The following is a 15,435-nucleotide window of genomic DNA, read 5'->3' on the forward strand; positions in this document are numbered from 1 at the left end:
GCCTCTTTAAGTTGTGCTACAAAATGTATTTGTGCTACAAAATGGAGCATGAACCAAGTACTAGCGCTGGTCCAAGTAGGCGGCAAGAAGATCAAAGGCAGGTTCATTGGTGGATTCTTGAGGAATCCGTTAGCAAGACCCTTGGGAAACGCTACACGTCTTCCTTTGGGAAACGCTAACACTGACCCCGTAGGGAAGCCAAAAAGAGGCAGCCAAAATAGAGGAAGCAAAGAAGAAATCCCAAACAGAAAAGTGAAAGGGTCAGCGTTAGCTTTTCCCAAACTGGGACATGGGTGGCGCTTTCCACACTGGCAACTCGCAGCTGTCGCGCGACAACTTTTGTCGCAAAAGCGACAGTCGCAAGTTGCGAAAGCGATAGGTTTGGTACTGCGACGCGGTAGCTCGAGCAAGTGCACGTCGATATAGCAATTGTGCTTCTTTGCGTGGTTCCGAAGGACCTAGGCCAACATAACGAGTCATGACAACGACGACGCATGTGTTGCTGTGAGCCAACGAAAGTGGAAAAGCAGCGAAACGCGAACCCTAGCTGTGGCGGAGAGCACGGAATCGACGGCGGCTCAGCAGAGAGAAGCGACTCGCCGATCGCCCGCAATGTGAGCGTCGGTGGTCGCTTGTCGCAAGTCACTCGCGCGACTGTAGCTAGTCGCAAGTGTGAACGCACCTTAAAAATTCGCGAATGAAGCTTTTTTTTCAGACGATATAATTGTTTTTGTTTAAATACTCCAAGCAAAGTAAAACAGAACAAACAAAAAACCAAAGCACGGCTGCTTTATATTAATTAATTATGAAACATCCTGTGCATGGGTGCCGCCACAACCGACCTTCAGTTTTTATTTTCCTCTTGTTACGTTTACTTAATTTGATCATGACCCCAGCAGGGCAGGCTATTGCCATTTTGGATTCTACAGTATCCTCCCCAGTAGAAGGACACTGTAGAAGCCTTTGTAGAAGCTCGTCAACGCCCGCTTCACTGGCTTGCAATCTGGGTAAGACAAGAGAATATGAGCAATGGCGCCTGTAATCCGGAGCGTGTGCAAAGCGTCAATAGGGAGTATTCACTGGCGGCCATATGCGTGTGCGCTGCTGCTGAGCGCGTGCTGACGGCGAGCTTCCGCAATCCTTTTGGAGCGTGCATTTAGCACCATCAATGTTGCCGGTCTTAGCAGGCTATTAATGTGAGCTCGTTTTGAGCATGCGCTCTGAACATCGCCCTCAAATATGGCGTCCAGTAAATACCTCCTATAGAGTCGATTGCAAGCGGGGCGACTGCCGCACCCGTCTCTGCACGTGCGGACAAGCCCGTGCCAATATGCAAGTTTGCCAAAGCTACGTTTACGCGCTCGCAGCACGTGCTTGCACATATGGGGCGCCAGTCGCGGCGCATATATGAGGACCATGTTTAGAGCGTATGCTCAGAACGAGCTTGTTGTGTATAGAGGGCGCTGAACTCATGCATTACCAATTGTATATAAGAGCATCACCATCGGCATAAAGATCAGTCAGCGTCCAGTGCCTGCCTCATGTCAGTTCTTGTTCTGCGGCCTTCCGGCCGCGTTCGCCGGTCTACACCACATTGGCGCAGTCGACAAAAGCACGACCTCGGCAGCAGTCAAGATGACAGCCGTTCTTCGCAACTAGTACGCGAGGGGCGTTACCCATTAACGCAAAGATGAATACGTTCGGGCTGCCATCGTTAGCCCCGTTTTTGTAGGCGCCGGGAGACCCGGCAGTGCCATGGCGGCAATGGCGAGAGGACTTCGAGATCTTTCTGCAGGCGACGGAAATGGACGCGAAACCGCCAGCACAACGAAAGGCGATACTTCTACAGTGTTTGGGGGTGGAAGGTCGAAGAGTGTTTCGCACGTTGGTTCCAGAGCCTGCGGCTGCACCACCGATAACTGCTGCTGCAACCGGAAGTACGCCGGAGAAGACCACATCAAAAGGGGGTGAGCCGGACGACTACACCGATGCACTTCGGTTGTTGGAACGACATTTCACGAACACTCTGAATGTGCTTGTCGAACGACGGCGATTCATGTTGCGGCGACAGCTTCAGGAAGAACCGATACGCGCGTACGTCAGCGCCCTGCGACAGCTCGCGAGTACTTGCGACTTCGGTGACTATCTTGAGGCAGCGCTGCGGGATAAAGTCGTCGACGGAGTACGGAGCGTGGAGCTAAGACAGAAGCTGCTCATGAAAGGTTCACAGCTTACGTTGGGCAAGGCCATGGACATCCTACAGACGTTCGAGCAGGCAGCGGAAGGTGCCCGTGTCTACGAGGAGGGGCGTGACGCTGCCATGGTTCAGCAAGCCGAGAGGGCAAGAAATCGTTCAGGAACAGGAGTCAGCGGTTCTTCAACAGTTCCGGACCGCAGGTGTTACAGATGCGGTGCTTCAGGACACCTAGCCAGTGCACGGGAATGCAGAGCGCGAGATAAGCGGTGTTCGAGGTGTCACAAGGTGGGACATTTTCAAGCGGTATGTAGAAGTACCGGGCAAGCGCGGGTGCAAGCGGTTCAGGACACGGACGGAAACGAAGAGTTGGGTGTCCTAACAGTCGCACAGAACGAGCGAACCACTCTGATAGTCGACGTTTGCGTCGAGGGCGAAGTGATTCAGCTTGTCGTGGACACAGGCTCGTCAGTGTCTATCTTGCCAGCAAACATCTATCAAGAAAAATTTGCAAGACGGTTCGCCTTGGCTCCAGCAACGGTGACTCTGCGGGACTTTTCACAGCAAAGAATTCCAGTCTTGGGATGTTTTGTGGCTCAAGCGGCACGTGGAGGCGTGTCGTCAAACATTCGCTTCTATGTGGTGTCAAGGGGCATGGCGTTGCTGGGACTGGATGCGGTGCAACAACTACGACTGCATATCGACGGCGCATCGCTGGCGTGCCTACAGACAACGGCGGGGCCACAACCTCTGCCTCCTGAACTTAGTGAGTTTTCATTCCTCTTTGCGGGGAAACTGGGAATTGCTAAAAACGTGGTACACGAAGTTAAACTGCGCCCCAACGTCAAACCAGTATCAGCAAAAGCTAGGCGATAACCGTTGATGTTGCGAGAACAAGTCTCTGCTGAGTTGTTAAGATTAGAGCGTGAAAGCATTATCGAACGGGTAAACGCTTCTGAGTGGGTGTCTCCAATAGTGGTGGTAAAAAAAAAAGACGGGAGCATCCGACTCTGCGTAGATTTACGGGAGCCAAACAAGGCCATTGTCGTTGACGGCTTCCCGTTGCCGCACACGGAGGAGCTTTTGCACGCTTTGAACGGAGCAGCATGGTTCTCTAAACTGGACCTGGCGTCAGCCTATCACCAGGTCGAGTTGTCGGAAGACAGCCGGGCACTGACAACGTTTGCCACACATGAGGGACTGTTTCAGTTCCGTAGAGTCTGTTTTGGCCTTGCTTCGGCGCCCGCCGCGTTTCAGCGGATGATGGAAGAAATATTGAAAGGTTGCAAGGGCGTCCTATTGTATATTGACGATATTATTGTCTTTGGCAAAAATAAGGAAGAACACAACAGTCGTCTGCGCGAGGTCTTGCAGCGAATAGCGGCCGCTGGCCTGCAACTGAACACGAAATGTGTCTTCGGGGTAGAGGAATTGTCGTTCTTGGGTCACCATGTGAGCGCAAGGGGTCTCGCACCCCTCAAATCAAAAGTGGACGCGATTATCAATGCACAGACGCCAACGGATTTGGTGGGGTTGCGTTCTTTTCTTGGGCTCATGGGATACTACTCTCACTTCCTCCCTCATTATGCAGAAGTGGTGGAGCCACTGCGGCGCCTTCTTCGCAAGGGCCAGGAGTTCATCTGGGACCAGAACGCTGAGGAAAGCTTCGGCAAGGCTAAGAACCTACTAGCGTCGTGCAGCGCGGTATCCATGTTTGACCGGTCCTTACCTGTACAGGTAACAACTGATGCATCGGCATATGGGCTGGGAGCGGTACTGCAACAGGTGATCGACGGTGAGACGCGTACGATAGCATTTGCATCAAGGACGTTGACGCCACAGGAACGCAAATACTCTACGGGAGAACGAGAAGCCCTGGCATGTCTGTGGGCTTGCGAGCACTGGCATGTGTACTTGTGGGGCAGAATATTTGTGCTGCGAACGGACCACCAGGCATTGGTAACATTGCTCTCTACTAATGGCACCGGAAGGCGGCCACTTCGGATAGAGCGGTGGTGTGCAAGGCTGATGAGGTACAATTTTACTGTACAATACACGAAAGGAGAAGATAATGTAGTCGCTGACGCACTCTCCCGGTTGCCCTTGCTGTCCACAGAGTGCGACCCAGTAGAGGACGTCATTGCGGTGGTGTCAAGCGTGGTAACAAAGAACCAATTGCAAGTGGAGACAGAGAAGGACGGCGTGTTACGGGAGGTGATGCAGTATGTCGCATCTAGTTGGCCAGAAAAGAAATGTCTGTCCGGAAAGCTACTATCATTTTGGCGGATTCAAGAAGAGCTTTCTGTTCTGGAGGGGGTGCTGTTTCGTGCAGAGCGGGTGGTGCCTCCATCGACATTGGTGTCCAGATTCATCATGATGCCCCACGAATCGCATCCGGGTATCGTCAGGACAAAGCAGCGACTCCGGGAGCAGTATTGGTGGCCTGGGATGGACGAAGACGTGGAAAACTGCATTAGAAGCTGCGCTGTGTGCGAGGCATCAGACAAGTCTGCAAAGACCGCGGTGGCCCCTCTACAACCAGTGCAATGGCCCGAAAAGCCCTGGGAAAAGCTGGGCATGGATAGTGTGGGCCCGATGGAACGAGCCCCTCCAGAGTGCAGATTTGCAGTAACTGTGATTGATTATCACAGTAAGTGGCCGGAGGTTTTTTTTGTGTCGTCAATAACTTATCAGTCGGTGACGAAAGTGTTACTGGAGCTATTCGCGAGGGAAGGATACCCAAAGAGTGTTGTCACTGACAATGGCAGACAATTTATGTCGACACAGTTTGAAGGGTTCCTACAGGACAGAGGAATTGAACACTGTGTGGCCTCGCTGTACTACCCGCAGTGCAACGGTCAAATAGAACGATTTAACCGTGTCTTAAAAGAGTATATTCAGGTGGCGGCACTGGAGCGGAGACCACTTAAGGAGGCGATTCTGGAATACCTGAGTATTTACAGGGCAACTCCCCATGCGACCACCGGCATGTCTCCGGCGTTTTTGCTACACGGAAGGCGGCCACGAACAAGACTGGACGTCGTGGGACTACCGGAGAGAGGGTTTTTCGATGAACCGCGGCCTCACGTCGCCGAACTGCAACGCCGTGTCAAAGAGCGACAGCAGAGGACAAAGAAATACACCGATGAAAGACGGGGTGCCAGGCACTCCATCATTGAACCCGGCGACTTCGTAAAAATAAAGAGGTGGGGAGGACCAAAAGGACAGCAGAGGTTTTCTTTGCCAATAGAAGTAAAAAAACGCGTGGGAAAAAATTCTTTCCTTTTAGACAATGGGAAGAAATGGAACGCTGCCAAATTGACAGTAGTGGCCAAAGGAGAAGCACCAGGTGCCCGGAACTTGGTAGAAAAAGTTGTGGAACGACGTGGAGCGGTAAGAGACCAGTTATGCGACCTGGATTTGCCCACTGAAGAGGGGGCATCACAACTACCATCACCACGGGACGTCGCAACTGCCAGAACCCCAGAGACATTATCGCCAGGTGACGACAGCGCTACCGTCGCTACGCACGGAGCGGAAGCTGCACGGGGTGCTGAGACACTTCCAGACGCTACACTTCAGGAGACTGAAATCTTGTCGACACCAGCAGAGTCGGCGCCAGCTCCAGAGCAAGTCGAAGCGCAGGACATCTCCGGCCAACAGGAGTTGGTGACCACGGCACCGTCGTACAGCAGGCCTCAGCGACAAAGAAGAATGCCCGGAAAATACAATGATTATGTTTTACACTAGAATTATCTGTTACAACGGTTCCAGAGCTATGTGAATAACTGTAATTATTGGTGAAAGTTTTGTTCTAGTTACTGGGGTTTTGTTTGTTTAAAGGGGGGAAATATGTTGTGTATAGAGGACGCTGAACTCATGCATTACCAATTGTATATAAGAGCATAACCATCGGCATAAAGATCAGTCAGCGTCCAGTGCCTGCCTCGTGTCAGTTCTTGTTCTGCGGCCTTCCGGCCGCGTTCGCCGGTCTACACCACAGAGCTCACATTAAAAGGGTTAATAACCCGCTATGACCGGCAGTCTTGGTGGTGCGGAATGCACGTTGCGAAAGAACTGCAGAAGCTCGCCTAAGCACGCACGCACGCACGCACTCAGGCAGCTGCGCCCACATCTATGGCCGCCAATGAATACTCCCTACTACAGTGTTCCTTCCTACATAGGCGTAGACCATGGAAAGGCAACGGGGCTCGTGCCCCCCCCCCCCCCCCCCCCCCCCCTTTCGGGCCCGGGCCATGATCCTTACCGAGACGCTGTTTACGCGTCATGTAACGAGCTTCTAGTAGCGGCATGTAAACAAAATAACGCGCACGTTGCCTTTATTGACAAAATACATGAGAAATGGAATTCCAGCGTGTTTTCGTTAGCTTCAATCTCCAGTTCTGGCAAAAAATAACGCCCCCCCCCCCCCCCGGGAAAATGGAAAGTCTACTAAGTCTACGCCGCTGAATTCCTACAGCTCGAGCGTGTAGCTTTAACTGCAGCACACTGAAACTTAAAAAAAGAAGAAAAAAAAAGAAAAAAGAGAAAAAAAAGTGAATGCTTCTTTTTGGCGTAGTTTTTCCTTGAGAATCTAAACATCATCACCATTTGTCCTCAAAACGACACTAAACGAGACAAATAAATGCAGCCGCTTCACGCCGCCGAACGTCATTGGTTGGTCGAGCCATGACGTCAAAAAGGACCCGGCGCGATTCTAATTGCATCTTTCGCAAAACGATTCGACTGGCAATCCTTAACTCGTTTCGTCTCCGCATTGCGTAAGCTCCTTAGATTCGCAGAGGCGCCTGCCTCTTCAGTAAGAAGATGCTCTGACCAAACACACTGCTGGACTAGCAACCATTTACTGAAGATAAACCTCTTCTTCTTCCACATCCATTAGTTCCAAGATGCGAAAATAATCAGTGTGGAAGAAATAGAGGTTTATCTTTTGTAAATAATGCAAAATATTGAATAAACTCGTCCTGCGTAGGATGTGTTCTCGTACAAATACCGTGGAATAGCTATGACAGAAGACTTAACGTGAAATTTGCTTATTGAGACCATCCTAAAAACAGCAGCGAAAACTCTTTTTTTTTTTTTTTTTAAGTTGCATGCAAAAAATGCATGCTTTGGTATAGCTATGTCAGCAACCTGTTGGTCGCCAGGACCCGCCGACAAGCATACCCATGCTCTTGCGGGCCGGTCTATGTACTGTGTTGAAAACGGGACAATAAAATATTTATTATTATTATTATTATTAACGTAGAAATTTATATCAAGCATTCTCTTTTAACTCACAGCATATAAATCACCTGTTCGCTCATAGTTAGAAAACGGAAGCATGATCTGGAACCCTCATCACGCCTACTTGATTAACACTCTACAATGCTTACATAACAGAGCGGCCCGATTCATTCATCAGAACGACTCGCCCTTCACGAGCGTGCCAACCCAATTATGAATCCAGTCTTTCGGCTTTATCTACACGTATAAAACTGTGTCGGCTGGGCATCTTTTATAACCTGTACTGTAACCTTTCTGATTTAAAATCCACTTATTGCCACTTTCCTTACTACATATCTCTTCGGTATAATCCTTTCAAAATTGAACCTTTACAATCACGCACTAATCGGCACAAATTTTCCCCACTTTTGCTACGCATCAACGACTGGCATTTGCTGAGTGACCTTGTAGTAACCGATACTAACCGTGTTTCCTTCTACTCCAAGTGCAAAGCCTTTTTTTCTTTTTAATTTGAGGTATCCTGCGTCCTTTTGTTCTTGTTTGCCTAACACTGTTTATTGGGATATTTTGGCAACCCTTTGTTGACTTGTTTACCCCCCTCCTCATGTAATACATATGACGGATGTCTTTGAGCATAATACACTTGAACTTGAACTGAACTAAATGGTTGCTAGACCAGCAGTGTACTTGTCCTCTTTTATTTACTTTCTCTCTCTCTCTTTGTGTATCTTCCTACGTTCAGCTGGCATCTTTCAGAAGCATGAATCACCAACTAGCTCAGCTACAATGACTTGCAGCAAGTATCGACGACACACGACGCTGGCTCTGCGAGCCGAGGAACACGCGCGAGGGGCCTTTCGTGACGTCATATGTTTTCCCTTCTCCTTTTACTCCCCTCTCCCGCTGCCGCGGAGGGCGTGGTTTCGACGCAACTTCAAAGTTCAAAGGCGTCTTTTCAAGTGAGACGTGCATAGAACAGCCTACTTTTTTCTGATAATCGTGATGTTTGAACGCGGACTAAAAATAATCAAGTGTTTTTAATCGAATTCAATACCGCTTCAGCTTTTCTTTAAGCCGGGGTCACACTGCTTAGACATTATACAAAAGAGTCAAGACAGTCTGCATCCAGATTCGAACGCTAGTCACTGAGACATCCGCGCTTCGAATGCCGCGTGACAATCTGTTCAAGGAGAAAACTTGGCACGCGGCATTCGAAGCGGGGATATTGCGGTAAATCGTTTTCGCACTGCAGACTGTCTTTTGTGTGATGGTATGAGCAGTGTGATCCCGACTTTTATTTAGAGGATACTACAAGCCATTGAAGGCCCAAGTAGGTGTGGGATACAACATATACATTCACACATACAACGAAAGCAAATAACACGACAAGGAGTGAATGGAATGGACCTTAGGAGTGAATGGATTATAGAAAAAGCAAGGCCAGGTGTCTCTTGTGTGAAGTTATAACTTCAGACTTCAGTCACCCAGTCTGACAGTACAAATCAAAATTTACGCGGTATTTACGAAGTTAACAACATTCGTTTACAGGTCGAACTAGAGCTTCGGGCGTACTCGCCCTTGTAATTGCAAGGGCGTACACGCCCATGTAATTACAAGGGCGTACTCGCCCTGTAATCAGTTGTAATTGCACATGCGCTATTACAACTGATTTGTTTACAAACAATTCGTTGGTATATTGCAAAGCGAACTTCAGTGCTTCTTTTTTTTTTTTTTTATTTGTTCCTCGTTAAAATGGCTTATGTGGCGAACCTTTTGAAGGGAGACACGCCGTGGAGTCTTTTGCATCTCGCAGTAGTGATCATCGCCATTTGTTTTCCTTGCAGACCCAAAAGGGTATTGCACGAGGGGTGAACATACTCATATACAAAACAACAATCAACAAAACTTGAACAAACGCTAACCGCCGAATTCAGATCCGTTATCGCGATTGGCCAGCGCCGGCCCTTGCGCCTTCCTCGTGGAAGTGGAGGGGCCCTTCAGTTTGAGTGCAGTTTGAGTGAGGTTTCTGAATTCGGAGGTAAAACACTAAAATCTTTATAGGGGGGGTTATGGAGGAAGAGGGTAGTGGCAGCTGCAAATATGTTAGCGTTATTTATAATCAATCAATCAATGTTTTTATTGAAGTGCCCAGGAACAACCTTGCGGTCTTAGTACAGGTGCACTCAGGAAACATGAAGAACAGCACTACACACAACAAACAAACAGTAAGCAATAAAACACTTAAAAAAGATCACATATGTCACATAAACTCGCTAGGCTATACCACCACGATAGCGAAAGGAAAGGAAAGCGAGAGTATAAAAATTGGTTCTAAAAAACTTAATCAGGTGCAAAAAAAAAAAAAAAAATGGGAGCCAAATTTAGGTGAGGAACTTTAGCGCTCTGATGAACTCCGGTGTGTTATTGTTAAATATATCAATAGAGTCTGTAAAAGAGGAATTGTAGGTGTGCCCAATTCTCGACACGGGGTCGTGAAGATTAGTTACGGAAGCATTGTAGAAGGATGCATTTTGCCTTGTAGTTTTTACGGGAATTTTCAAACGCACATTTGATATCAATGATGTGCAGTCAGTGATGCCATGAATAAGTTTGTACAGAAATAGGATGTCGGCATGTTCTCTCCTACGCCGCAGGGTGGGCAATGCCAAGCTATGTTGGACTGGGACTGCTGGATCATCGTTTGAGGTGGACGCATTGCGCGACGAGAAACGATGTCTGTAGATACATAAGAACTTATTCTGAACACGTTCGATTCTAGCCGAGGTTGTCGCGCAGATTCCATTCCATACAACAGAGGCATACTCGACGTGTGGTCGACATAAAGCACTGTACAGTGTGACAAAAGTACTAGGGTTATTAAACTCTTTAGTAATGCGGCACGTGATACCAAGCGTACGTAAAGCTGAGCTCACAATATGGTCAACATGACTCGAAAAGCGTAATGTACTATCAAATAGAACTCCAAGGTCTTTGATTTCATTCACACGTGTCAAAAGAACTGACTGAATGTCATAAGAGAATGTAATATTATGTGTCTTTCGAGTGTAGGACATGACTTTAGTTTTCGAACTATTTAGTTTTAGGGCATTCTGATTGCACCAGTTTTCGAATGCATATATACATCATTTTGTAGCAGAACACAGTCGCGTTCGTCTCGTACCTCTATAAATATCTTAATGTCATCTGCATATTGTAGAAAGGAAGAGTGACGGATCACAGCCGAAACATCATTCACAAAAACTGAAAACAGAAGGGGGCCAAGAACGGAACCTTGAGGTACACCCGTCGTAGCCTGATAAGCAGCAGACGAATTACCATTCGAGCTGACAAAACACAGTCTATCACGCAAGTAACTTTTGAGCAATAAAAGTAACGACCTGTGGACTTGACAGCTTTGCCAGCAACATGTCGTGATTTACAAGATCAAACGCTTTGCTTAGATCAAAGTAGATTACACCAAGTTGGCCTCTATTAGAAACGACCTGAGCAGCAGTTGACATGAAACAAGTGAGGTTAGTCGTGGTTGAGCGACCCGCCATAAAACCATGTTGGCTAGGGATGAGAGAATGTTTGAGCTTAAACGACAATATTTTGTGTAAAGCTGTTTCGAAGAGTTTTGAAAATGTACAAAGAAGAGATATAGGCCTGTAGTTTGAGACGCTTGTTCTTGAACCGGACTTATGTACGGGTACAACAAGTGCTGTTTTCCACAAGACGGGAAACACTTCGGTTTTTACGCAGTTGTTAAAGATGTGTACCAAAATAGGGATAAATATTGCACTATAGGCCTTCAATAGGACAGACGGAATGCCGTCATGGCCAGAAGACAAAGACGGCTTCATCTTCTTTACACACACATGTAATAGCTCCTCATCAAAATACGGAATACAGGTTGAATTACTAGAGGCAGCTGGCGCGGCGTTAATGGGAGAGTTCGGTTGATGCCTAAATACGGACTGGAAGTGGTGGGCAAAAATTTCGCAAACATCTGTGGTCGAGTTTCCCTGTGAGTTCAGCAATGTGATCTCCCTCCCACATTTTGCCTTTGATCGAGACCGAACGTATTTCCAAAATTCCATGGGATTCTGAGTTAAATGTAGCTCAACAGAATTAACGTACCTCTGATGATCACGCCTCATAACTTCCCTGCATGAAGACCTTAGACGCCTAAATTCTGATTTCCATCCAGGGAGACCGTTCTTTTTAAATTTTTTATGAGCGTGCAACTTCTTATTCATTAATCTGCGTAATTCACGAGAGAACCAAAAGGGAAACCTAGAACCTGCGGTTCTCCGTAACGGGATAAACTGGTGCATCCCTTCTCGAACGATGCGTGTCAACTCACGAACCTGTTCATCGACGTCAGTGCATCGAATGATCGATGACCAATCGTATTCGGCAAAATGGTTGTATAAACCAACGTAGTCTCCAGCGGAAAAATTGTGACTAGTCACATTAGAATGACTCTGTAAACAACGCCTCATGCCCTCTCGAAGAGCTACCACGATCTCCAGAGGGGGGTGATATCTGTCAGGTGGAACTAAACCTGAGGCACACTCAGTTATACGTATATCATCTAAATCTGAAAAACACAAATCAAGCATGTTTCCCTGGCAATTGGGAATACAATTGTGTTGCTTTAGATTCGTAAATGATGCAAAGTTAAGTAAGAACGTAGATTTCTGAGCAAGGTAGTAATTATTAGAAGACGCTGTAGCTGTTTCCCAGCTTATATTGGGGACATTGAAATCACCAAGAACAATAAATTTGAAATTATCTAGAGCACTAGTTGTACTTTCAATAGCAAGAAGACATCGGTTAAATTCATCAGGAGAGGTGTCGGGCGGCAAGTAGTATGCGCCAAGCAGAATGCGTTCACCATTGACACTTTGCAGTTCTACCCACACTGACTCAAGCGATGTCCAAGCGATAATAATAATAATAATAATAATAATAATAATAATAATAATAATAATAATAATAATAATAATTTTTATTTTGCGTGCCCGAAAACAGCCACATCGGTCTTCGCCTTGGTGCACCAACACAAACAATAAAACCAGCAAACAAACAAAAAATACTAAACACACACGTGTAAGATTATTCAAATGGCGACGGTACATTGCAACAGCTGCAGATATATCAAGGTGGAGTTGAGCGATGGCGTTATATAATGAGACAATAATGCCAGGTAGTGCGTTCCAGTCTTTTATGGCCAATGGTAATGTAGGCATTTGATAAGGGACTGTGTGCTATAAAATTTCACGTAATTTTCAAGAATGGTCAAGACGAGTGAAAAGATCAGTGACCACACTCTAAAGAAATCCCGTGCGTCTACTTTCCCGCACAGCACTCCGAGAACCAATCACCCCAACTTACGGAGGCAGCTCAGCGAATGAAGATGCCGAAACATATGCTTAGACCAAAAAACGCAGTCTGAGTTCTGACATTAAGCGATGCAAAACGCCACGCTTGCATTGCTTTGTGTCACAACTCAGACTGCGTTTTTGAGTCTAAACATATATGTTTCGGCATCGCCATTCGCTGGGTTGCCTCCGTAAGTTGCGGTGATTGACTTTCCGGTAGTCATGCGGGAAAGTAGACGCACGGGCTTTTTTTTAACAAAGATTCTTTAAGATGCTTGTTGTGATCACGGAGGACCATCGATACAGGACCGCACGCCGGTACGAGGCTCATCTATAGATCGAAACGGGCTGGGGTGGGTTTGGGTTTCCTGGGTTGTTGATGGACACAATTTATACTCACAGTTACTGGGGCGAGCCGCCTTGGGGCCTGCGTCGACGAGGAACTGAGGCGCGTACCACGAACACAGAGCCCAAATAATCAGCAACTCGAACGCAGACGAAGGCATTGCTGCAATCCATTCGACGAAGGCAGTGAATATATCATATGAGCTATTTAGTTTTAGTTTTAGGCTATAAAATCACACAAACAAATATAAAAAGTCGAACAAACCCGCTCGAACGACTGCCGTGTGGTCAATTTAGGATTCCGACGGTTCTCTCATTTTGATAGCAAACGTTGTCACACTGCCCTTTCCAACAGGTGTTAATGTAGTAAGGTAATTTTGCCAAATTATGCATAAAGCGCGTGTTCGCTTCATCTAAACGAATCAAAGTACCCCGGGGAAAACAAACAAACAATGAAAGCTTTAACTAACGCAAACAAAAGACTGTCGATACAAGTGTTCTAGAATTTGACAAGTAAGGTAAAGCTTACACTAACAAAATTTAAGATCCTAGAAGAGAGTTATTTACTCCTTTAAGCGGTGCAATATATGATACTTGCAGTGAGGATCCGTTATTTTTTTATTTCATCAAAACAAACAAGTTAAACGGAGCAAAAGATATCACATCTTTCTCTGACAGCCGAAGTCGTGCGAAACGTTTGAGCAGCTAACGAACATATGCAAATAAAATTGCGTTTTCTCTCTCTTGAGGTTACGAGGAGAATATCGAAAATGATATAATCCTTGCAATAAGGTTCGTCCTGGGAGTTTAGTGTTAACTTTTCTTTGCTCCACCTCCTTCGTCATGAGCTGTGTACAATTCGCTTACCTCGATCTCCAGGTGTGTGTGTGTGTGTGGCGTGCGGCTATCGAGGAGATGCAATCACGACGGGGGCGGGGAAGGAGAACTCGACAACCCTTATAACTGGGAGTCACGACGTGGAAGTCGGACTCGGTCATCTACAAGCCAAACTTTCGTAGACGGTTACAAGAAAACAGAGAAAGTGAACAAGCCGATGTGAGAAAGCCAAACGGGCGGCAGGCGTTAGTTGAATCTGACGTGCGTGCTATAGATCTGACAAAGCTTCCATGTCCGCTCTCTTTATTTTTTTTTTACTAGTGGGAACAAACTCCAACTCGCGAAAAAAAAAAGAAAGCACATGGCGTCAGAAGACCGAACTGAGTGACTCAACTATCAAGGTGTTTTTTTTTTTTTTTTTGTCAGAACTTCTGATCAGTGGGTCTCGCCGGTTAGCGTAACAATGATGGTCGGCAGACTTGAAAGGAAAAGCGAAGAAAAAACTTAATGGAGGGTCTTGTAATGGAAATAAAAGGATCATATTCACGGCTTGGGGGAGAGAGGGCACGGAAAACTGGTTATTCAGAAACATAGCAGGCAATTTGTTTTCAGCTTCGTCATGCAACGGTTTACGTTGGTCCCTCCGCGACAAAAATGTGGCAAGCGGCAACTACGTTCTCAGAATGCGTAGCGTTATCCTAATGCAATTATCGAAGCCGCCGATCTGGAAGCACGGCCGCGTGCATACCGCAAAAAGAAATGTAGTTTCAACTACAGTTTTAATAAAAAGGTTTTTTCTTCTTTTTTTTTTGAGCGAACGGTTTTGCTGAATTATTTCGTGAAGCCGAGCGTGCAATTTGATAAAGGCAAAACAGAGCTAAAAGAGATGAACGGCACAAGAATCATGAAATAAAGAGAAAGGCCCCTAGAGACAGTAATACACGCACAAGCCGCCCAACACGCGTCCAAAACTCTCGTCGTCTGCGTTCGCGCAACATTTCCTGATGAAATGTACGTACTTTATCACCTAAAATAGCTAAAGGAGCCGTACGACATTATTGGACCGGAAAATGAAGTCAGCGACGAGTGTCCGTGACGTCGATCCCCCCCACCGGCATCGCAACCCCCCTGTCCGTATCGCAAGGTGACGTGAGCAGTGGGGCGCATGCGCAAAGCTAAGGGATTGACGTCACGGGCGCTTTTTGCCCGCTTAGTTTCAGTTTGAACCCGTGTACGATGATGACATTTCTTGCCCCGTAGCGCGCCCACTACGAATTTTTAAAAATCGATTTTTCACGTCGATTCTGAAACTACGTTATGTTCCAGAAAATTAAAATGAAAGAAAAGTTAAACGAAACTGTTAAGGTAACTAGCTCAATAATATCTAATTGTGTCTCTTCTACGGTGGTTGCCATGATGAACAAC

At 46.8% G+C, this 15,435-nt stretch overlaps 1 protein-coding gene across 1 annotated transcript; it reads left to right on the top strand.

The window, feature by feature from the left end:
• The first annotated feature begins 1,804 nt into the window (after positions 1-1,804).
• On the top strand, positions 1,805-9,025 carry LOC120842422. Its single transcript, XM_040213533.1, has 3 exons — positions 1,805-2,960; positions 3,786-4,321; positions 8,990-9,025. The coding sequence occupies exons 1-3, from the start codon at positions 1,805-1,807 to the stop codon at positions 9,023-9,025; spliced, it is 1,728 nt and encodes a 575-aa protein (XP_040069467.1).
• The last annotated feature ends 6,410 nt before the right edge of the window (positions 9,026-15,435 follow it).

This window comes from Ixodes scapularis, unplaced genomic scaffold (genome assembly GCF_016920785.2).
Source record: "Ixodes scapularis isolate PalLabHiFi unplaced genomic scaffold, ASM1692078v2 PGA_scaffold4__175_contigs__length_147842914, whole genome shotgun sequence".
NCBI lineage: Eukaryota > Metazoa > Arthropoda > Arachnida > Ixodida > Ixodidae > Ixodes > Ixodes scapularis.

Bases quoted from the DNA above. Each gene is read 5' to 3' on its own strand.
- LOC120842422 (XM_040213533.1), top strand. From the start codon at position 1,805: ATGGACGCGAAACCGCCAGCACAACGAAAGGCGATACTTCTACAGTGT. The intron at 2,961-3,785 runs GTGAGTTTTCAT...CTCATTATGCAG, and splicing joins ACCTCTGCCTCCTGAACTTA to AAGTGGTGGAGCCACTGCGG. The intron at 4,322-8,989 runs GTAGAGGACGTC...ATTCGTTTACAG, and splicing joins TGTCCACAGAGTGCGACCCA to GTCGAACTAGAGCTTCGGGC.